The sequence below is a fragment of the Salvelinus alpinus genome, chromosome 7 (assembly GCF_045679555.1).
Source record: "Salvelinus alpinus chromosome 7, SLU_Salpinus.1, whole genome shotgun sequence".
NCBI classification, from domain to species: Eukaryota; Metazoa; Chordata; class Actinopteri; order Salmoniformes; family Salmonidae; genus Salvelinus; species Salvelinus alpinus.
In genome coordinates this window covers 56,095,875-56,119,613 of record NC_092092.1, presented here as the reverse complement: position 1 = coordinate 56,119,613, position 23,739 = coordinate 56,095,875, and the positions used below count along the sequence as shown (strand labels likewise).

The following is a 23,739-nucleotide window of genomic DNA, read 5'->3' as shown; positions in this document are numbered from 1 at the left end:
TGGCTGCTGTGGGTGAAAATCCAGCACTTGAAGAAAGAGGAAATGAGGAATATATGTATAAGTATTTAACTACAGGTACCGTAGATGTGAGTGAAATAGCTGTAAGTAGCAGTTGAAGTTTACTCCAAATTAGGGTAGGCATTCTATGGTAGGGGGAAAAAGCCCAGAGAAAAGAAAAATATCACAGAAAAATGGGGTCAGTTGGCGAGGTTGTGATGAGTTGAGGTTCAGAGTGAGGGCTTTAAATGAGCGAAGTGGTGGTGCTAATGTTGCCATTAGGTATTTTATCCCTTTTTGTCTCTGCTATGACAGGTCCTGGTTAAAGATTAGGGGCAGATCAGGGGATCAAGTTTTCTTGTAAAAACAGGGTGTCCTAACGTCCTTTTTCAATCAAACCTTTCCCCCCGAGGGAGAGAGAGAATGGAGGAGGAGAAAGAGGGATACATTTGGAAAAGCATCTGTTCTCTCTCTCTACTTTCTCTCTCTCCTCTCTCTCTCTCTCTCTGTCGATAGAAAGCTTCAACAGGTGGTGTTATAGTTATCCTGCATTGTCGCTCAAATCTGCTTATTTTTGGCTCTGTATTCTTTCTGTCTCCTCTGTTTGGGGTGGCAGGTAGCCTAGAGGTTAGAGCATTGGGCCAGTAACTGAAGGGTTGCTGAATCAAATCCCTGAGCCAACAATGTAAAAATCTATCGTTCTACCCCTGAACAAGGCAATTAACCCACTGTTCCCCGGTAGGCTGTCATTGTAAATAAGAATTTGTTCTTAACTGACTTGCCTAGTGAATTTTTTTGGGGTAATTGGCTTTCTTAGTCAGTATTATTTCCAGAAGGAGGTCAGTAGGATAGAATAATACCCCTGTAGAGAGAAAGAGAGTGGGAGCTAGAGAGACAGTTAGCGAGCGAGATCTGTTCTAATCTTTATCTTACATTTTTTTTAAATCCTTTCGTTAAGATGATTTAATCAAAATCTTACTAACCCCCCTCCTTACTACACACAGTCAAACGTGGACACTCACACTCACACACACAGAGACACAAACAAACACACTATATGTGCTGTCTCACTCTCACTAATTCCACAGAGAGAATCTTTAGTTACACATCAAATGTATTCTTATATGCCATGCCAAACACGTTTCTGAGCCTAATTGAATTATAAAAAAAAAACATGGATTAATTCAAAATGTGGTTTTCATATTGAATGTGTTATAGTTTACATACAGTATACAGTACACACATATATACTGTGTATAAATATTACAATTAATTAGGAGTTGGAAAGGATTGATAGCCATATGTGTGGTTTGAGTGACACACACACAGATTTGTTTTAGTGGTAGTATTGAGGAGACTATTGTGAGAGCTCAGCAACATGGGGGGGGGGTGGTTTATAGAGTTTGAGGGAGTGAAGGCGGAGTGAGTGGGTTAGCGGTTGGGAAAGGGACACATCTGTTCAGAGTGAGTGAGAGGAGAGAGCGAGAGAGAGAGAGTTCGAAGGCAGGGACGAAGGGTAAGGTAAGCATTGGATAAACTGCACTTTTTATCAATTTTTGTTTAACTGTCAATCGTGAGAATCAACTTGTGTGAGTATGCACTATTTTTGAGTTTGTGTGTATGCAGTAAAAAGGAATGTTGCACTTTGTTTCCAGTATTGGTGTACAGATGCATTGTAGTAGCTATTAAACATAATATATTTTTTATTTGCACCCCCTCTTACAGTATGCTTTTTAGCTAATGTGTTTCTTTGCCATATTGTCTGACAGTGGGTGTTAGAACCATTTGTGCGTGATGAGTGCTTTAGAACGCCAACATGCACTGAACCAGATGGCGGGCCCAAGTCAAGAGTGCGTGTTTGGAACCCAGCATAATTAAAGAATCCCTTCATTAACACCCGCTGGCACTTTCATTACTCAACCACCACATGCCACCCTTCACCCACCTTACTGTACACCTCCCTTTCTTTCTTTCTGTAGCCTACCTCCTCTCTTAAGCGTCTCTCTCCTAGTCTCCCCTTTACTCTCTCCTTTTATCCTTGAAAGGGAGATGGAGGCACCACTTGTCTTTTATTTCCTCCCTTTCTCCTTCTATCTGTCCCTTGAGAAAAGGACTGAACCCACATTCCACTTTAATCCCATTACCTTAAAACTGTCCTCCATGATCTCTCTATCCTTTCATCCCTCCCTTTTTGCCCCCCCCCCCTTCTTTAACTAAATGACAGCCGCTAATTTAATTAAACCACCACATCCTTCTCAGCCCCCCTTACTCCCACCTCCATCCCACACACACTTTCCCTCTTCGAAATTAAATCTTATTGTACACACCCTTCCATTTCCGTACACCCCTCCCTTATTTACTTTATGCAAATGTTCTTCCATCTCCTGATTAGATATTTCTTGGTTCGTCTCCTATTGATCGTGCCTACATGTCCTGACCATCTTCATCGACATTTTCATTCATCATTATTTTCAGTATGAATATAATATTGTATCTCTGCATTATATACATATTATTTAAAATGTCTCAATGAGAAAGAGGTAGATTTACTCACTTTTATGCTGAGTAAAAACGAGGCTATACAGTAGAGGCGTCAGTTGGGTCGCCATACCCTAGCTAGCTCAAGACCAAAAATGTAAAGTAGGCAACAACAAAAAAGTAGACTCAAATCATTCCAATCCCGGTTAAAACGCAACAGCTGTTTAAAGTTTCCAAGGCTGGCTTTAGGACCATGTGGAGCGTCGCTCGGAGAGCAGCTGCCAGTTCGCGCCCTTTTCTCTCACTTTTAGAAAGCAGAGAAGGTGCTAGCTTGCTTTGCCAGTCCGCGGTTTGTGCAGTGCGCCGATTGCTTTGATTTTAATGTCAGCATTTGAACTCGGCCGTGTAAACCTTGTTGTAATCTGAGAGCCAGGGGTTAATTGCATTGGTAATTGGGAGGTTAGGGAGCCCTCCTTTTAGGTGACCTTTCGAAACCAAAAGCTATTTTATTGCTCTTAAAATGCTGTGATATCTATGGGCCTAATTGATATTTAGATACATTTTCCCAGTAAGCTAGTGCAATTTGTGGTATGAAACCCCCCCACAACTGAACAACTTGCTATTGAGAGCATTTCTCCAAAATACATGTCCTGTTTTTGGCTTCAAAGACAATGACAATTGTAGGATATAAAACATGTACATTGTCATACAGTGACAGAATGATAATTGAGATCATGCAAATCAATAATGATTTAGTTGTAGGCCTACTTCTTCATCATCCTCTGCCTGCATCCCTAATCCCTACCTGTAGCCCACCTGCCTCTGGTATAATCCATTTCCACCTCTCACTCTATCAGTCTTGCTTGTCCATCTTGCTCAATTAAAATCACATATACTTACAGATCAATCTTGCTAGCAAAACGTTATTAAATAGTGCTAAGTTATTTAGTGTGGATGTAGTTTTTTATATTTTTATAATAACCACCCAGACAGTGCAATTACCACGTAGGCAACATAATAATATCAGACAGAGTCAAACTGGCCCATGGAAAGATGCCGCACCTTCGTTGGCTACTATGTTGCAATCAATATTCTCGGAGCTGCCTTGTTGATACAGAATGTTTCAATATTCTCCGAGCCGCCTTGTTGATACAATGTCAAAATATTCGCAGAAAGTTTCCCTTCTCTGTTTCCCTTCTCCCTTCTTTGGTGATTGCCAATTTACAATTGATCCTACCATTTCTCAAGATCTGCGTGCCAGTTGTGAATTTCATATTTGTATTAACTTTTATTTAATCAGGGAAGCCCAATTGAGACCAGGGTCTCCTTTTCAATATACGCACTGTAGGCTACCTAACTGTGACCAAAACATTTCCAACGGCCCCACAAACTAAATAATTATATACACTATATATACAAAAGTATATGGACACCCCTTCAAATTAGTGGATTTGGCTATTTCAGCCACACCCATTGCTGACAGGTGTATAAAATCGAGCACACCGCCATGCAATCTCCATAGCCAAACATTGGCAGTAGAATGGTCTTACTGAAGAGCTCAGTGACTTTCAACGTGGCACCGTCATAGGATGCCACCTTTCCAACAAGTCAGTTTGTCAAATTTTGACCCTGCTAGAGCTGCCCTTGTCAACTGTAAGTGCTGTTATCGTGAAGTGGAAACGTCTAGGAGCAACAATTGCTCAGCCGCGAAGTGGTAGGCCACACAAGCTCACAGAACGGGACCGCCGAGTGCTGAAGCCCGTAAAAATCGTCTGTCCTCAGTTGCAAAACACTCACTACCAAGTTCCAAACTGCCTCTGGAAGCAACGTCAGCACATAACGGAGCTTCATAAAATGTGTTTCCATGGCCGAGCAGCCGCACACAAACCTAAGAAAACCATGCGCAATGCCAAGCGTCGGCTGGAGTGGTGGTAAGCTCACCGCCATTGGACTCTGGAGCAGTGAAAACGCGTTCTCTGGAGTGATGAATCACACTTCACCATTTGACAGTCCGACAGACAAATCTGGGTTTGGCGGATGCCAGGAAAACACTATCTGCCCAAATGCAGAGTGCCAACTGTAAAGTTTGGTGGAGGAGGAATAATGGTCTGGAGCTGTTTTTCATGGTTCGGGCTAGGCCCCTTAGTTCCAGTGAAGGGAAATCTTAACACTACAGCATACAATGACATTCTAGATGATTCTGTGCTTTGTGGTAACAGTTTGGGAATGCCCTTTCTGTTTCAGCATGACAATGCCCCCTTGCACAAAGCGAGATCCATACAGAAATGGTTTGTCGAGATCGGTGTGGAAGAACTTGACTGGCCTGCACAGAGCCCTGACCTCAACCCAATCGAACACCTTTGGGATGAATTGGAACGATGACTGAGAGCCAGGCCTACTCGCCCAACATCAGTGCCCGACCTCACTAATGCTCTTGTGGCTGAATGGAAGCGAGTCCCCGCAGCAATGTTCCAACATATACTGGAAAGCCTTCCCAGAAAAGTAGAGGCTGTTATAGCCACAAAGGGGGGACCAACTCCCACGAGCAGGTGTCCACATACTTTTGATCATGTAGTGTATATTGATATATATATACTGTATATATATCCTGAACCAACACATATATCGTTTTTTGGGGGGGTGGGGGTCATGGAGGGCGATTATTTAGGATTTTATTTTATTTTTTATTTCACCTTTATTTAACCAGGTAGGCTAGTTGAGAACAAGTTCTCATTTACAACTGCGACCTGGCCAAGATAAAGCAAAGCAGTGCGACACAAACAACAACACAGTTACACATGGAATAAACAAACATACATATAACATATAACACAATAGAGAAAAAAATGTCTATATACAGTGTGTGCAAATGAGGTAAGATAAGAGAGGTAAGGCAATAAATATGCCATAGTGGTGAAATAATTACAATTTAGCAATTAATCACTGGAGTGATAGATGTGCAGAAGATGAATGTGCAACTAGAGATACTGGGGTGCAAAGGAGAAGAAAAAAAATAACAGTATGGGGATGAGGTAGTTGGATGGGCTATTTACAGATGGGCTATGTACAGGTGCAGTGATCTGTGAGCTGCTCTGACAGCTGGTGTTTAAAGTTAGTGAGGGAGATTTGGGTCTCCAGCTTCAGTGATTTTTGCAATTCGTTCCAGTCATTGGCAGCAGAGAACTGGAAGGAAAGGCGGCCAAAGGAGGAATTGGCTTTGGGGGTGACCAGTGAAATATACCTGCTGGAGCGCGTGCTATGGGTGGGTGCTGCTATGGTGACCAGTGAGCTGAGATAAGGTGGGGCTTTAGCTAGCAAAGAATTATAGATGACCTGGAGCCAGTGGATTTGGCGACGAATATGAAGCGAGGGCCAGCCAACGAGAGCGTACAGGTCGCAGTGGTGGGTAGTATATGGGGCTTTGGTGACAAAACGGATGGCACTGTGATAGACTGCATCCAATTTGCTGAGTAGAGTGTTGGAAGCTATTTTGTAAATGACATCGCCCAAGTCAAGGATCGGCAGGATAGTCAGTTTTACGAGGGTATGTTTGGCAGCATGAGTGAAGGATGCTTTGTTGCAAAAAAAGATACTCTTTGAAGAGGTACGGTTTCCGGTGTTTTCAGAAGATTGGCAGGGACTCTCAGGTAGGCAGGGGCAGTTCTTCTTGCATGTTTGAAATATTTGTGCCATATGGTGCAAAGCCAAGCTTCGTAGTCATTTAAAGCCTTTAACATAAACTGTGTCAATGTTCGCTTTGGCAACAACAGCGTAAAACCAACAATGTAAACCGGTGGTTTCTCCCTCCCATTCCCAGAGCGTTGGACTGGTTTCACGAGCAGTGGCAAAAAGTTCCAAGAGGTCCTGTCACGGCTTACCTTCACTCTGCACCGTCAACCCGACCATGAAGGACGGATGACACCTCATAGACCTTGACCAGTCGCATGGCTGAACTGACCGGAGGTGATAAATGTTCACTCCAACTTTGTTTCCCGAGTTTGATTGGAATATGTGAACGCCAGCAGGATGAAGGCAGCGGCGTGGAGTTTTCTCCTCCTGTACGTGTGCGAGCGCATGCAAACCGTGTCCGTGGCCGGGGTCCAAGGCTCAGCAGTTGCCCCAACGGACACAACAGCTTCCACATGCTCTACTCCTGTTACCCCCACGGACGACGAGACCACTGGACTGGTGGTGAGGGACAATGCAGAGGCGTATAGGTCTTTAACAAGGACGTTTTTATTATTCATGCAGAATGGATTATTTAGTTCAGCAAGTTGTCATTTACGTTGGCCTAGTGAAAATAGTCAAAGTGAATAGAGAAAATAGTGAATACCAATCCACTAGCAAAGGTGATACATCACATGCCTTGATCTGGTTTTGACTCATTTAGAGCTGCCTTGATGAGCAAGCTTAACTGGGCTCACGTGCATATGGTCATGTACCTTCACAGGATTGGTCTATTGAGTTAGACGCTTTATGTAGACACTTTGAAGAGCTGTCGAGTCAACCCCTGCTTTTTACTTATCTGATTTCCACTTAACCTGTGATTTCCCTTTACCCACTCAAAACCACCACCTCTGCTGCTCATGACGTTGTCACATTGTCACAATGAACCCACGACTCGGTAGTTTACACCTGAGTCCTACCTACATGATGCTTCTCAATGCAATACTTTGGTGTCTTGTCCCAGGATTGGCTGACGAGGTATGGCTACCTCCCGCCCTCGGACCCCTCCACTGGACAGCTACAAGCCTGGACAGCTGTCACTCATGCTGTTAGCGCCATGCAAAGGTTTGCAGGCCTAGAGGAGACAGGAGTTGCAAGTGAGAAAATAAAAAAGAGGGTTGGGGTTGGGGAAATTAGGGTGATTGTATCCATCCTCTGTGGTTCTCTCTCTCCTTCTCTCTTTCTCGCTCGCTCTCTCTGTCCTCCTGTCTAAGATGAGGAGACGCTGGCTCTGATGCGAGCCCCGCGATGTTCACTGCCAGACAAAGGGGAGGAGCCCAAACCACTGGCCAATCAGCTCCAGGAGGGGCAGGGCCTGAGGAGAAAGAGGGCTGTGACAACATGGACACGAAGGAACATCAACTGGAGGTTCCTTAGACTTCTGCTCATCATCCCTCCAACATACCCTCTTATTCATCAACTTATCACTCAATCGTTAACTTATCCCTCAATTGTCATCCCTACAGCTTTCTCATCTTCCCTAGAACTCCCTAGTCATGCTTCTCTCATTTTCTCAAATTTTCTCTCTCTCTCTCGCTCTCCCTACCTCGCTTTCTTTCTTTCTCTCAAATAAATGTCCCTAGGTTGCGTTCATACCCCACCTCCTCCTCCCTCTCCCGCGAGACGATTCGCTCTCTGGTGTTCTACGCCCTGAGGGTGTGGGAGGAGCCAACCCCGCTGGAGTTCCACGAGGTCAGTCTCTTTCTCTAGACGTTCCTTTTTGTGATAGTTGAATTACAAAGATTACCCCTCTCGCACTCTCTTTCTCTCTCTCTCTCTCCCCCCCCCCACCTCTGACCTCACTCCCTGTTTCTCCCGTTGCCAGGTGGGAGGCCCAGAAGGGGCAGATCTGCAGGTGGACTTCCTCCACGGTTTCCATGGTGACGGCTACCCCTTCGATGGTGCAGGAGGAGCTGTTGGCCACGCCTTCTTCCCTTCTGACCTCACCAGAGCGGGCGGTGTACACCTAGATGCCGAGGAGGAGTGGGTGTTCCGCCAGCCAGGTGAGTGACAGCCAGAAGACCCATAGACAAGAAAAAGAGCTACTGGGGGTTAAAGAGGCCAATACCAAACCAAACACTAGCCCCCCGTCCCCTAGGAACTTCCTGTAGATCTGAAAGTTGAAGGCAAGTATTTGCGTTACTGTGATAGTTCTGTGCAGCCCTCTGGTAAGTTAGGTAGAATTTATGGTCAACTCCACTGTTTAATCATCCTGAGGTTTACAATAGTAAGGGGTTCAATTTGGAAAATATTATTGACACACATTTTTGGAATATTATGGACACAGACAAGACACTGCTAACATTCCCCCTAAACTGAAACTCTACACCTCCCCACAACCCTCGCCCCTCCCCAGCCTCTGAGGGAACGGACTTGTTCACCGTGCTGGTGCATGAATTTGGCCACGCCCTGGGTTTGTCCCACTCGTCTGCCAGGCGCTCTGTGATGAGACCTTACTACCAGGGCCCCGTAGGAGACCCTCTCAACTACCGTCTGGGCCCCAATGACCTGGAGCTCATCACCAGGCTCTATGGTCAGTCTCTGTGTTTGTGTATATTATCACTTGTCCACTTGGTGTGGGTGTGTGTCCTCCTGTTGTTGTACTGAGTTCTGAAAGGAAGGTGTGTTGACAGGTAATAGAAATCAACTCATGGTCACAGACGTTCCTCGGTTGGTTCCTGAACCTCAGCTGCAGCATCGCGACGGACACGGACACCGACACAGACACAGGTACTGACACACTACAGACACAGGCACTGACAGGTTAACAAAAGTGGATAAGGGGCAGCCATTCAACCAATAACTATCTCCTCCATCACTGCATCTCTCCCTCCCTCTCATCCTCTCTGTTGCTCTCTGCTTCTCTTTCAGCCATTCTGTAGACCGCTGTAACACTAGCTTTGATGCAGTGGCCAAGATTAGGGGAGAGACGTTCTTCTTTAAAGGTGAGTGTGGTGTAGGTAGTCTCCCTATTGGTTGGACTATTTCCCCTAGCCTCCTGTTTTAAACTACGGGCATGATCGCCCCCTGGTGGATGTACCCACAACTGCAGGACTTTGTATTGAATTCCTCTCTGTCTCACCTCACCTCACCTCACATCTCTTTATCTGTATCTGTCCTTCACCCAATACTCCCCTCTATTACTACTCTGACTATCCTGCCTTATTCCTCTCTATTCCCCCCCCCGCCCCCCTCTCTGGCAGGGCTGAGTATTTGGAGGGTCAGTACTGGGGGGCTGGTGTCAGGACGGGGGGCCTCTGTGAGGAGGCTGTGGGGGGGTCTGCCCCCTAACCTGCCCCCCCTGCAGGCTGTGTTGGAGAGACACTCAGACCACGCCATCATATTCATCACTGGTAGGTAACCTCTGACTCCAGTCACCCCACACACTATGATGTTGGAAAATGCTGTGAAATTGTGAAAACTATAATAAGACCATTTTTATAGTAAGAGCTGTTTGAAAAAAACGCCTGAAATTTCTGCCTGTTTTGGTGGGATGGAGTTTTGGCCTGCCTGGTGACATCATCATGTGGTAAATTAGTTAATAGACCAATAAGAAAGACAGTTCCAAACCTCTCTACCAATAACAGCTAATTTTCAGTTTTCCCCTCCCCTCTCCCAGACAGTCGTAGCAAAATTATTGCTTGAGAAATTGCTCTTTGCTACAAAGCTATTTTAGTTTCTTTTTGACCATTTTAATTTAACACAATCACAGTAATTGTTACCCAGAAATGGTTTGATATTGAGATAAAAACGCTGCATTGGACCTTTAACAAACAGAGGAGAATTAGTGCTATTCAACAGACTAAACTATGCTCTTGATTCTAGTTTCTCTCTCCACCCGCAATCATATACTCTATGTGAATGAATTATAAACCAGACACAACCTTGAGAACACTCTGCATTGCCTCTTTCCATTTTGTTTTGTAGAGTCCCAGTTTTGGCTGTTCAATGACCTCTCTCTCCAGGAGGGCTACCCCCGCCCCCTCTCAGCTCTGAGGAAATGGGGAGAGACAGAAGGAAAGGGAGGAGGAGAGGAAGAAGAGGTGGAGCAGGGCCTGATGTGGGATCCAAAGGAAGGACCAGTGTGGGGGGAGATTGGAGAGGGGGAAGCAGGAGGAGGAGAGGAAGAGGAGAGTAACACCTGGGCTGACCTTATCAGAGGAGGAGTGAATGGGATTACCACTGAGAGAGACGGTGAGAGAGCGAGGGAGAAATAGAGGGAGAAAGAAAGAAAGTGTATGAGAGAGAAAGTGAGTGAGAGAGAGATGAACGAGGAGAACAGACTGAGATTCTATGAGAGTGACAATATGAAAGATTATATGTGTGAGAGACACCACACGTAATGTACAATACATGTGTGAGTCTGTATATATCAACATACATTAAGCCCCCTCCTATATCACTGCCTCAGGCTCCGTCTACCTCTTCAAAGGAGATTCCTATTGGAAGTTCCCCTACCCAGGCTCTGCCCCGGAGGCAGGATATCCCCGATCCCTGGCCGCCGATTGGTTGGACTGCCCTCACCCCTCCGCACCTGTCCTGGACGACCTATCGCTCTCTCTGCCTCCCCCTACTGGACGGCAGGAGCTCCGCGAGAGGGGGAGAGAAGAGAGGAGAGGCCAGAGGAAGGGCCTGGACAGACACAGAGACATAGACAGAGAGGGACTGCAGAACTGGCCATGCTCTTGCTTGAATGGAGCAACAGGAGGCAGCACGAGTGTGACATCGTTCATAAGTGCCCTGCTATTGACTCTCTTCCCACTGATAACTGTGTGATGTTGGGCTACGTACCAATATTCTACGATGGCCTCCCACCTCTCAACCTCGTCTGTCCCATGGCTACGTCCCAGTACTCTACGATGGCCTCCCACCTCTCACCCTCTTCTATCGCATGGCTACGTCCCATAACTACAATGGCCTCCTCCTCTCACCCCATTCATTCCCTTGGCAAGCCAGAGGTTGTGGCTGCCGTTGTCAATGGTGCTAGGCACTTTCTCACCTTCGTCTATGACAACGTTTTCCATTCACCCTTACAATCCATTCTACATACCTACACTTAGGGCTGTGGTATAGGGGTTACGGGTTAGGGGAAGTTGGGAATTTTGGACACAACCAAGAAGTCTCTCCACACTAAAGGAGGAATGTTTGTCCTGGACATTTGTATATTTCAGCAGAATCTGTCTCTGTCTATCTGTGAAATGTATCCCTTTGCACCTTGTTGTACAGCCAACGCTCAATGATTGTGTAATTCTGGCCAATTTCAGAAAATGTTATCTAACGAAATAAAATAAAACGTTGTCTTCAGTGTGCAGATGTCTAATTTATATTTGATACTAAAAGCAATAAAAGTAAGTCAATGTTTGGTTTATAGTTCACCGTCAAAACATGTCTCTTGGGGTGTTGCCCTATAGAGCCCCTGACCAAATCAAACAAATTATAAATAATTGATAGTTGTAGAGGTCCAATGGTTTAATCATGATGTCACTGCACTCTAGAGTTCAACCACATGTAAATTGACCTTGGGGATCAGTAGGAGCCTAGGCCCCACAGGCTGATTTGGGTAACTTCGGTATTGCGTAACATGGGGAGAAACATTCTCTTGAAACACACCAGTCTTACCTCAGTATACATTGAAGGTGTTTCAGCTCATTGACAACAAACACTTCCTTCTTGCTAAGACTTACTTCTCTGCAGGCTCAGTTTTATCTTGATTTACACAATGTGTGTCCTCTATGTGGCCCTCCTCCTTGCTCTGTTGTCTGTGGGAACAGCAGCACCGGCCCCAGAGGATTGTGGACATCTGGTCAAACCGCTCGCACCGGAAGACCAGCATACTGTGAGTACATCACCTACAGTTGAAGTCGGAAGTTTACATACACCTCAGCCAAATACATTTAAACTCAGTTTTTCACAATTCCTGACATTTAATCATAGTAAAAATTGTCTTAGGTCAGTTAGGATCACCACTTTATTTTAAGAATGTGAAATGTCAGAATAATAGTAGAGAGAATGATTTATTTTAGCTTTTATTTCTTTCATCACATTCCCAGTGGGTCAGAAGTTTACATACACTCAATTAGTATTTGGTAGCATTGCCTTTAAACTTGGGTCAAACATTTCCGGTAGCCATCCACAAGCTTCCCACAATAAGTTGGGTGAATTTTGGCCCATTCCTCCTGACAGAGCTGATGTAACTGAGTCAGGTTTGTAGGCCTCCTTGCTCGCACACGCTTTTTCAGTTCTGCCCACAAATTTTCTATAGGATTAAGGTCAGGCTTTGTGATGGCCACTCCAATACCTTGACTTTGTTGTCCTTATCTGAGGACAGCGCCCCACACCAAAATACTTTTCCAAACCAGCACAGGCGTCACAAAAGTAACAAATAGCGATAAAATACATCACTTACCTTTGAAGATCTTCCTCTGTTTGCAATCCCAAGGGTCCCAGCTACACGATAAAGTTGATAAAGTCCTTCTTTATATCCCAAAAATGTCAGTTTAGTTGGCACGCTTGATTCAGTAATTCACTCGTTCAACATGGATACAAACAAATCCAAAAAGTTACCAGTAAAGTTCGTCCAAAAAAGTCAAATGATGTTTCTAATTAATCCTCAGGTACTCTAATATCTAAATAAATGATGCAATTTAAGACAGAGAATAGTATGTTCAATAAGGAAGATAAATAACGAACAGCGCACACCTAATTTACGCGCCACAAGACTACATTTCTAATGAGAGACACCTTGGAGAAACTACAACTACTCGCTTTTTCAGAAAACAAGCCTGAAACCCTTTCTAAAGACTGTTGACATCTAGTGTAAGCCATAGGAACTGCAATCTGGGAGCTGTTTATTTGTATATCCCATAGACAAGCATTGAAATGGACTGTGACCTCAAAAAAACATTTTCCGGATGGATTTTCCTCGGGTTTTCGCCTGCCATATCAGTTCTGTTATACTCACAGACATTATTTTTAACAGTTTTAGAAACTTCAGAGTGTTTTCTATCCAATGCTACCAATTATATGCATATCCTAGCTTCTGGTCCTGAGTAACAGGCAGATTACTTTGGGCAAGTCATTCATCCGAACTTCCGAACACTGCCCCCTAGCCCTAAGATGTGTCCTTAAGCCATTTTGCCACAACCTGGGAAGTATGCTTGGGGTCATTGTCCATTTGGAAAACCCATTTGCGATCAAGATTTAACTACCTGACTAATATCTTGAGATGCTGCTTCAATATATTCACATAATTTTCCTTCCTCAAGATGCCATCTATTTTGTGAAGTGCACCAGTCCCTCCTGCAGCAAAGCACACCCACAACATGATGCTGCCACCCCCGTGCTTCACGGTTGGGATGGTGTTCTTCGGCTTGCAAGCATCCCCCTTTTTCCTCCAAATATAACAATGGTCATTATGGGCAAACAGTTCTATTTCTGTTTCATCAGACCAGAGGACATTTCTACAAAAAGTATGATCTTTGTCCCCATGTGCAGTTGCAAACCGTAGTCTGGCTTTTTTTATGGCAGTTTTGGAGCAGTGGCTTCTTCCTTGCTGAGCGGCCTTTCAGGTTATGTCGATATTGGACTCGTTTTACTGTGGATATAGATACTTTTGCACCTGTTTCCTCCAGCATCTTCACAGGGTCCTTTGCTGTTGTTCTGGGATTGATTTGCACTTTTCGCACCAAAGTACATTAATCTCTAGGAGACAGAACGCGTCTCCTTCCTGAGCGGTATGACAGCTGCGTGTTTTTTTCTGAGGTCAAGGGCTGATTTCTTTTGATTTTCCCATGATGTCAAGCATAGAGGCACTGAGTTTGAAGGTAGGTCTTGAAATACATCCACAGGTACACCTCCAATTGACTCAAATGATGTCAATTAGCCTATCAGAAGCTTCTAAAGCCATGAAATCCTTTTCGGGAATTTTCCAAGCTGTTTAAAGGCACAGTCAACTTAGTGTATGTAAACTTCTGACCCACTGGAATTGTGATACAGTGAATTATAAGTGAAATAATCTGTCTGTAAACAATTGTTGGAAAAATTACTTGTGTCATGCACTAAGTAGATGTCCTAACTGACTTGCCAAAACTATAGTTTGTCAACAAGAAATTTGTGGAGGTTGAAAAACGAGTTTTAATGACTCCAACCTCAGTGTATGTTAACTTCCGACTTCAACTGTATATCTATAGAGTGGGCCTAAGCCATAGTGGTGTTGTGGTATGTTAGAAATAGTGATGATTTCCAATTTGTAAACTGAATCTAAAAGGAGTTTAAAAGGCATTTGACTCCAACTTATAGACAGTGTTTATAGGCAGAATACAACCTCTGCCCTCAGGCACTATGCTCACCATACAAATAGAAATGTATGAAATTAAGTGCCAGACCAATACATTTCACCACAGATCTCTGGGAAGTGGGTCTTCATCAAGGGTTTCCTGGACCATGAGATGTTCAATGCGATACTGAGAAAGACCAACAACTCCTGGATTGAATTCTTTCCCAGTTCACACAACAAGATAGTACTTCTCCTCCAGGGAAACTTGATGTAAGTTTATAGTAACTCTCTATAGCTTTGTTTCCAATCCCTTGTGTAATGTATTGTTAGACACAGTGGCTATGTGAAGAGACATACAGCTCTCAGATAAGCCTATTAAAGTGTATCTATCTAATGATCATCTCATTTCCTCTGACAATGATGGAAAATGACTCAACTCCTCTGTCAACATCCTAAACCAGATTTCAGATAGAAAAGATGCTGTTAAATTACTCTGAGAGTTACTCTGTGTTTTCTTACATAGAGAATAATGTGACTTCCACGGGACATTTACTGCAAACCTGCCCTGACTGTCTCCTCATGCACAGCAGAAGCACCATGGCCGGAGTGCATATCTGATCTCTCTATATCTTTGGTAGGTGTGTGTGCGCACATGTACTATTGAGACCTCTCTAATGGCCAAATATTACTCAAACATTTAACCCAAAAGTTTTTGAAAACCAGGAACCCAAGTCAATCAAATCATGGAATCAACAAGTTTATTTTCCTCTTTCCAGGGAAGACCAGTACACTGCGGAGTGACAGAGCTGAAGCATTTCTGGAAAGTAGCAGAATGCCTCCAGTATACTCAGCCTGCACAGTATTCATTATTTACCCTAACCCTAACCTACTCAACAAAAGGGACACCAGGCAACATTTAGCAGTGATTTAGAATGTTGTAATTTAACAGTCTAGAATAGATCTCTATTGGCTGAGTCCTTGTGTGTTTAGAACCTTGTTCAAGTTCTCACTAACATCTCCTCTCTTCTCTCTGCAGAGTTTGCGCTGAGATAAAAGAGAGCTTGCGCGTTGCTGAATCTCAATATATAATATGGTTCACAGTGATATGGCTACAGATGATGGAATGGTTGCATTAATAAAATCATTTGTACTCTAATAAAAAGTTTGTGCTTCCTGACAATCTTTTGAAATGCATCCTCATCCATTAATACAGACAGACAGACAGACAGACAGACAGACAGACAGACAGACAGACAGGCAGACAGGAAGACAAACAGACAGGAAGACAAACAGACAGTGTCACGCCCTGACCTTAGAGAGCCTTTTTATGTCTCTAGTCGGTTTGGTCAGGGTGTGATTTGGGGTGGGCATTCTATGTTTTGTTTTCTATGTTTCTTTATTTCTATGTTTTGGCCGGGTATGGTTCTCAATCAGGGACAGCTGTCTATCGTTGTCTCTGATTGGGAATCATACTTAGGTAGCCCTTTTTCCCTCCTTTCAGTGTGGGTAGTTAACTTTGTTTGTAGCACTATAGCCCTGTAAGCTTCACGGTTGTTTCTTTCGTTTGTTGTTTTGTTGGCGACATTTTAAATAAAAAGGAAAATGTACACTTACCACTCTGCACTTTGGTCCACTTCTTTTGATGGCTGTGACAGACAGACAGTAGATTGTACACAGTGAGGTTGTTCATTAGAAAATGGGATTCACATTAAGGCCAAATACAAGGCTACATTTCCATGCATAACCTTGTACTATGGCCCATTACCGAAACCAAACACACAAAAGACAGCAGCTCTAGGATTAAATAAACACAAAATACATTAATCATTATCAAAGCTACCAAAGCATTTCTGAGTTCCTGAACGTTGTCACGGTACCCATGGTGGAATCCATAGCCCCAGGGTCAGCTCTATTCAACTTAAAGGGGAATAATGGCAAATTTCGAAATGTGTCTATGTTCCTAAACCTGTCTGACTCGTTGTTGGACTTTCTGTCAAAGTGTGTACCTCTCTCATTCAGGGAGAGCGAGGTAGAGCGCGAGCTACAATATGTCACAGAGTTATCCAGCCCCCCACTCACTGCAGCGCTAGATAGAACTTTGTGGAATAAGGAAATCTATGAAGAATATCAACATTCTGTCACAGTAGGGGCAGACTGGGACAAGAATTCGGCCTTGGCATTTTATCCACACCAGCCAGCATTACTGCGTGTGCCACCAACAGTGGAGGCTGCTGAGGGGAGAACGGCTCATAATAATGGCCAGAGCGGAGCAAATGGAATGGCATCAAATACCTGGAAACCATGTGTTTGATGTATTTGATACCATTCCACTGATCCCGCTCCAGTCACTACCACGAGCCCTTTCTCCCCAATTAAGGTACCACCAAACTCCTGTGGCCGCCAACTCACCCCCATCCCGCACCATGATTTTTTTTTCAATAGAGATGAATTACATACATCTTTATGTGCACTAACTAGGTTAATTAATTTGGGGTTATACACCTGAGGAAGTGGAAAAACATGAACTAGATCGCTAACTCTAAATCTACTACCCACTGCTAGTAGCCATGTATTCATCCAAGGGTAAATGTAACGTCCTAAAAAAAACATGGCAGTTGTAGGCTCCTGCCCATGAAACCTACAGGCCTATGCCCTCGCAATGTCCGGTGCGCATTTCACTCACGCTGCTCCATATCTCAAAATAGTTGCTATTAAGCTGAATATTGAGAGTTGAGAAATAAAAATGATAGGTACAGAAAGCTCAAGTTTCAAGTTGTATTTATGTACAGGATACACATGGTATACATCTCTACACTGTCTAACGAAATGCTTACTTGCAGGTTTCTTCTCGACAACGCAACAACAATAAGAAATAATAGAAGATAAGAACATGAACATAAAGTAAATGGCTCAGTAGAATAGAATAAACATTTTAGCATAAGTATAATACAGGAAGGCACAATTTATAGTCCAATATTTACACCTGTATTAGAGAAAGGGGGATTGGAGAGCAAGTTTTTAAATCGTGCAGTATTAGCAATACTGAATAAGAGTGTGGTAGCAGCAATTGTGATGTGTGTGTAGATACAATATATGTGTGTGTGTGTGTGTGTGTGTGTGTGTGTGTGTGTGTGTGTGTGTGTGTGTGTGTGTGTGTGTGTGTGTGTGTGTGTGTGTGTGTGTGTGTGTGTGTGTGTGTGTGTGAGTGAGTGAGTGGGAAAGTGCATGTGTACTACGGTGTGGAGAGTCAGTCCATTTCAAGAGTTCAGCAGTCTGATGGCTTGTAGATAGAAACTGTTTCTGAACCTGTTGGTATCAGACCTCATGCTCCTATATCATCTGCCCTACTCTCTTCGACAGGGACAAGGGGACGAAGCTTTGAAAGGTGTATTTTTCCCAAATTTGCATCTTTAAATATTTCAATTGTTTTCCTTCTCACGAGCGCATTGGGGAGAGAAGAGTGGCTTGCTTGTTACAGCAGTAGGCTCCAGCGAACCAGGCACAGGGGCAGGGCACTCACTTTCATTACAGGAATCATAAGGATAATACACTTTACTGTTTGACCAAATCATGGTTTTAGCCACCCAAAATATCGGAAGTTTTGAGTGAGGTGACAACGTAGAATGTGTTCTTTCTATGTTTATAAGCACCCTTTCAGTTTCTTACGATCCATGATCTTGGCTATCTAACTGAAGACAGAGTCGGATTGGGTGTCTTTGCTGATGTTTGACTTTGAATGTGAGTTTGTGTGACATGAGCTGATTTCGACACTCTCTCTCTCTCCTTCCCTCTCTCTCTCTACCACACCTGCTGTCTCGACCTCTGAATGCTCGACTATGAAAAGCCAACTGACATTTACTCATGAGGCGCTGACCTGTTGCACAATCTACAACCACTGTGATTATTATTTATCTATGAACGTTTGAACATGTTGAAGAACGATCTAGCCTTAATGGCCATGTACTCTTATAATCTCCACCCAGCACATCCAGGACTGGCCACCCCTCATTGCCTGGTTCCTCTCTAGGTTTCTTCCTAGGTTCCTGCCTTTCTAGTGAGTTTCCCCTAGCCACTGTGATTCTACATCTGCATTGCTTGCTGTTTGGGGTTTTAGTCTGGGTTTCTATATAAGCACTTTTTGACATCTGCTGATGTAAAAAGGGCTTTATAAATACATTTGAGGCCAACCGTTGCCCACTGATCAGCTAAAGGCTCATTATAGATTAGAAAAACACAGAAATTGCGCAAAAATCTGAACAGCCACCGGCCATGTCATGTCACTATTTCATTATTTTTCAACCAGCCCATCCAAGTAAAAATGGTCCACCCCACCTGGCATTTGCCAGAATTGCCAGATGGCCAATCCACCCCTGTGTCACAGCGAAAATACTACATTTGTGAAGTCCAAGCGATTGTGAGATATGGCATATATACTGTATATACATTTGTGATACATTTGAGTTGTGAGTTCACCATTTACCTGAGATCTCTGCCAAGCAAGGAGGAAAGAGGCTGACCTAATCCTGCCATCCACTTTTATCTTGCAACATAATTGGACATAATTTCACCTGCCCATAAGGAACATGATATGGGAATTGAAACCAGGTGTGTGTAATACAGACAAAACAAAACGAAACTGAAACATTTAAGTCATTTAGCAGACGCTCTTATCCAGAGCGACTTACAAATTGGAAAGTTCATACATAATCATCCTGGTCCCCCCGTGGGGAATGAACCCACAACCCTGGCGTTGCAAGCGCCATGCTCTACCAACTGAGCCACACGGGAAACATGGATCGGTGGTGACTAGAAAGCCGGTGACGTCGACCGCCGAACACCACCCGAACAAGGAGAAGGGCCGACTTTGGCGGAAGTTGTGACAACAACAAAAAAAATAGAAATGTTTAAAAATGTATACATCCCTCGTTGCATGGTGTGATCAGACATTACGGCAAAATATATCCACTAAAATGTGAGGGAAAGACTAGTAAATGCAACATAACGGCCACTTCATTGGATGACACATACGGGCTAAAATATTAATTTATGTAACAAATGTTTCATTCGATTGTAACCTCCCTGTGTTTCCTGTCTCTCTGTGCCAGTTCGTCTTGTTTGTCAAGTCAACCAGCGTTTTTGTGTCTCAGCGCCTGCGTTTTCCAGTCTCTCTTTTCTCGCCCTCCTGGGTTTGACCCTTGCCTGTCCTGACTCTGAGCCCGCCTGCCTGACCACTCTGCCTGCCCCTGACCTCAAGCCTGCCTATCATCTTGCACCGTTTGGAATCTGACCTGGTTTATGAACTCTCGCCTGTACCCGACCTGCCTTTTGCCTACCCCTTTTGCTATAATAAATATCGGAGCTCAACCATCTGCCTCCTGTGTCTGCATTTGGGTCTCGCCTTGTGCCCTTAAAATTGAACATATTGTTGTAAATGAATTTATGTTGCGGGTACTGATGCACGCATCTATCGAAATGCGATTTATGCTCACTGTCCAAGTTTTCATTGGGGTAGATCAAATATGCTATTATTACATTTATTATGTAATTGGTACTTGGTTCTCTATGGTGTTGTAGGTCAGGGCGTGACTAGGGGGTGTTCTAGTCGATGCATTTCTATGTTGGTGCTCTTAGTATGGTTCCCAATTAGAGGCAGCTGATATTCGTTGTCTCTAATTGGGGATCATATTTAAGGTGTCCATGTTCCCACCTGCATTTGTGGGATATTGTTTTGTTGAGTGCTGATGTGCGCTTTGTTACTTCACGGTCGTTGTTTGTTTAAGTTTCACTAATAAAAGATGTGGAACTCGAATCACGCTGCGCCTTGGTCCGTCTATCATAACAACCGCGACAGAATGTGATAATGTAGGATCATTTAAAAAAAGTATTCTTATAGTCCTTGAAAGTCATGTATTGATGAATGATAACTGCAATCAACAGCCATATCATGGAATAGGCTACGTGAAAGTTTAGAAAGACAGAAGGCTGACGCCTGGAATTATTTGATTTGGATGGATGGTTGACATGACAAAGGTAGGTGAATATTTAAGCGATATGGCACGAGGGGGTGTGGTATATGGCCAATATACCATGGCTAAGAGGTGTACTTATGCACAACGCATCGCAGAGTCTGATGCATCGCGGAGTGCCTGGACACAACCCTTAGCCGTGGTATATTGGCCATATACTACAAACCCCAAAGGTGACTTATTGCTATTATAAACTGGTTACCAACGTAATTAGAGCAGTAAAAATAAATGTATTGTCATACCCGTGGTATACAATCTGATATACCACGGCTGTCAGCCAATCAGAATTCAGGGCTCGAACCACCCAGTTTATAATTAAGCAATAAGGCCCGAGGAGGTGTGTTATATGGCCAATATACCACGGCTAAGGATGACACAAGCGACTGGTTTCCAACGTAATTAGAACAGTAAAAATAAATGTTTTGTCATACCTGTGGTATACGGTCTCATATACCACAGCTATCAGCCAATCAGCATTCAGGGCTCGAACCACCGAGTTTATCATTTCTTATAAAATATGGGTGAAACTTTGCTACAGTTCTCGAGCTTGTTATGTGTGTTGCTTCGCGCATTGGACTCGAGCCTGGGTGGACTCGCGCCAGGTAAAAACCTTGGCCTAATGCGCAATATATTCGACAATTCAAACAAAATACACCAGCGACATAATTTAGGAGATTAAGGTTGTGAACACAGTTTTGAACATCAGATCGACAATTATATTCTAGTGTATTAGTGTGGCTACGATGCCATCATTAGAGCACCGCATGATCTGCTTGGTTTCCAGAGCATTGAAAGAGAGAAATGAAATAGGCTACTGCCGAGGTCTGACGATGCGTCTGTGACAATAGTAAAAGTTGTGTGTTGTGTTGGGTGATGCGCTAAAGTCTGAGGTAGACTAGTTTGAAACCTGAGGGTGTGTTGTGTTTATGAGGAGCCTCCTCGTGTGTGTTGTTGCATGAGCTGGCTGCTGTTTCCTCTATAAGCAGAGATCTCAGAAAAGGTACAACTGTGAAACCGCGACCAAATTTATCACATAAATGTATTAGCTATATCTCACAATGGGGTGTTTTTGCTGTGTCAGAATGTTTATATCTTTCGTACATTTGCATTATTCCACAAAGTTCTATATATGGGGGACCTCGTAACCCTGTGACATACGGTAGCTCGCTCTCACTGCGTGCGCTGCGTGCGCACTTTGACAGACAGTCCAACAACAAGTCGGAGGGGTTTAGGAACATAGACACGGTTTAGAAATGTGCCGTTATTCCCCTTTAACGGCACTACCCTGGTCAAAGGTAGTGCTCTATATAGGGAATAGAGTGCCATTTCGGACGCAAACTGGATCACCCTGGAACACACTCAGGACAAAGTCAAACCACAGGCTGTAGCTATATTAGAGAGTGGTTCTGTGGCTCCGATAAGGTTCCAGTTTCCACCATGTGTGTTGTGTACTACTACGGTGTTGCTCTCCTGGCTCTGCTGGCAATGAGCAGGGTGACCGCGGCACCGACGACTGAGCCACCGACTGAGGAGGACTGTGGTAAACTGGTCAAACCACTCCCTGCCGACAAGCTCAACACGGTGGGTGTCAGGCCTATACTTTTTTAAAGGAGTGGGAATTGATATTTTCTGATTTGATTGAATGCATACTGAGAAAGGATGCAAGGGGAAAGACAGAGGTTGTGTCAAATGGCAGTAGGAGAGATTCATATCTATGCTGACACTGTAGACATGGATGCCAGAGGCTGTAGCATCACCACTAGACTACCCATGACTCTTGCCATCACTTTGATCTTACATATTGTATATAGTCTTTGGTAAACACTTTACTTAAAGCTGGCAGGTATGATGCTGTATTAGTTATTATAAACATCTATGAGCCTTTATGTGTTTATATTAGGCTTATAATATGTAATGTCTATGTAGCAAGTTCTCAAGTGAAAAAGTGAATGCCAGTGTAATGTTTCCCGACAGGTCTTTGGTGAATGGATTCTCATCGAGGCGTTTTCAGATGATGAAGGTTATGCCGAAAAACTGAAAATGGGAAAAAGCTCCAAGGTGGAACTACGAGCAACATCAAGCGACAAGAGTGTGCTTTTCAAACAGGGAAACATGATGTGAGTGGCTCCTTACTCTACTGCTTTCATAGGGTTGATGAACACATCTGGACCACTGACAGTTATGAGACATGAGGCCATCTCTGTATCTAATAGGACATATCCTCTTATCTTTCAGTGATGACACCTGTGTTAATTACTCCATAATGAATATGTCCATTGTAGAGAACACCATACAGCGGTTAAGTAAGTCAAATCCGTACCTTTCCCTTTCAAGTGTTTGCGGTGTGTGAGAGCTGAAATACTGTACTGTAGCTAAATATGTAGCTATCCCAGACCAGAAGTGGTTTAACAGGCTGCTTCAATTCATCCTATGCTAATGGCAGATTATCAAATAGAAATGATGCTGAGAGTTACTGTGTGTGTTTTTTTTTTTTACATATAGAGGATAATGGAATTTCCAAGGCACACTTCCTGCAAGCCTGCCCTGACTGTCTCGTCATGCACTTCAGTAACACCATTACCGTAGCAGGAGTGCCCATCCGAATGATCCGATCTTTCTATATATTTGGTAGGTGTGTGTGTGTGCGTGTATGTGTGTGTGTGTGCTTTTGAGTAGGTGGTTGTGTGAGTAAAGTGGGAGTGGGATGTTTGTGGGTGTCTATCTTTGTCAGAATTGACCCGATTGACCCGATATTTTCCCTTTTCCAGGAAAGACTGGCAAACTGCACGAATCAGAGCTGGAGCCAATCAGAAAACAAGCCGAGTGCCTCAAGTTCCCTCAGCCTGCACAGTTCATCTATGATGGCGTTGCAGGTACAATGTCTACAGATGAAATAACGTCGCAACATTGACATTGTGATCCAAATCTAAATCGTTCTTTCCTTCAATGTCTTCTCTCTCTGCAGAGTTTTGCCCCGAGACAAAGAAGAATGAGACCAAATAAAACGAAGAGCTGGAATATGGAAAACTGGAGCTATAATCATGTTCACAGGAGATATTGTTAGGAGAGAAATAAAAACGACTGAAATATTTTGTTCTTGTTTGTTTTTTTACTATTGGGTTGTGTCTCACTCACACAGACTCAAACATTGGTATAACTGCCTGTCACTCATTTGACACAAGATCTAGCAGAAAATCAGCCTGTTTGTATGAAGCCTGTGTTTCTCACTATCTTTCA

General features: G+C 43.8%; 2 protein-coding genes and 1 long non-coding RNA gene across 3 annotated transcripts; all 3 read left to right on the top strand.

Annotated features, from left to right (window-relative positions):
• The first annotated feature begins 1,413 nt into the window (after positions 1-1,413).
• On the top strand, positions 1,414-11,510 carry LOC139581253 (matrix metalloproteinase-17-like). Its single transcript, XM_071410816.1, has 12 exons — positions 1,414-1,518; positions 6,293-6,666; positions 7,166-7,298; positions 7,416-7,569; positions 7,785-7,893; positions 8,027-8,204; positions 8,558-8,734; positions 8,835-8,931; positions 9,073-9,146; positions 9,405-9,554; positions 10,129-10,395; positions 10,613-11,510. Exons 2-12 carry the CDS (start codon positions 6,502-6,504, stop codon positions 10,975-10,977), a joined length of 1,869 nt encoding a protein of 622 aa, XP_071266917.1. The 5' UTR covers positions 1,414-1,518; positions 6,293-6,501; the 3' UTR covers positions 10,978-11,510.
• A 265-nt stretch (positions 11,511-11,775) lies between these two features.
• Positions 11,776-15,638, top strand: LOC139581254 (uncharacterized). The gene is made up of 4 exons (XR_011676177.1): positions 11,776-12,037; positions 14,604-14,746; positions 15,000-15,110; positions 15,253-15,638. It is a non-coding gene; the product is annotated as an uncharacterized lncRNA (long non-coding RNA).
• Positions 15,639-21,693: 6,055 nt separating this feature from the next.
• On the top strand, positions 21,694-23,594 carry LOC139581252 (saxitoxin and tetrodotoxin-binding protein 1-like). The gene is made up of 6 exons (XM_071410815.1): positions 21,694-22,083; positions 22,477-22,619; positions 22,738-22,805; positions 23,005-23,130; positions 23,271-23,375; positions 23,468-23,594. The coding sequence occupies exons 1-6, from the start codon at positions 21,940-21,942 to the stop codon at positions 23,503-23,505; spliced, it is 624 nt and encodes a 207-aa protein (XP_071266916.1). The 5' UTR covers positions 21,694-21,939; the 3' UTR covers positions 23,506-23,594.
• The last annotated feature ends 145 nt before the right edge of the window (positions 23,595-23,739 follow it).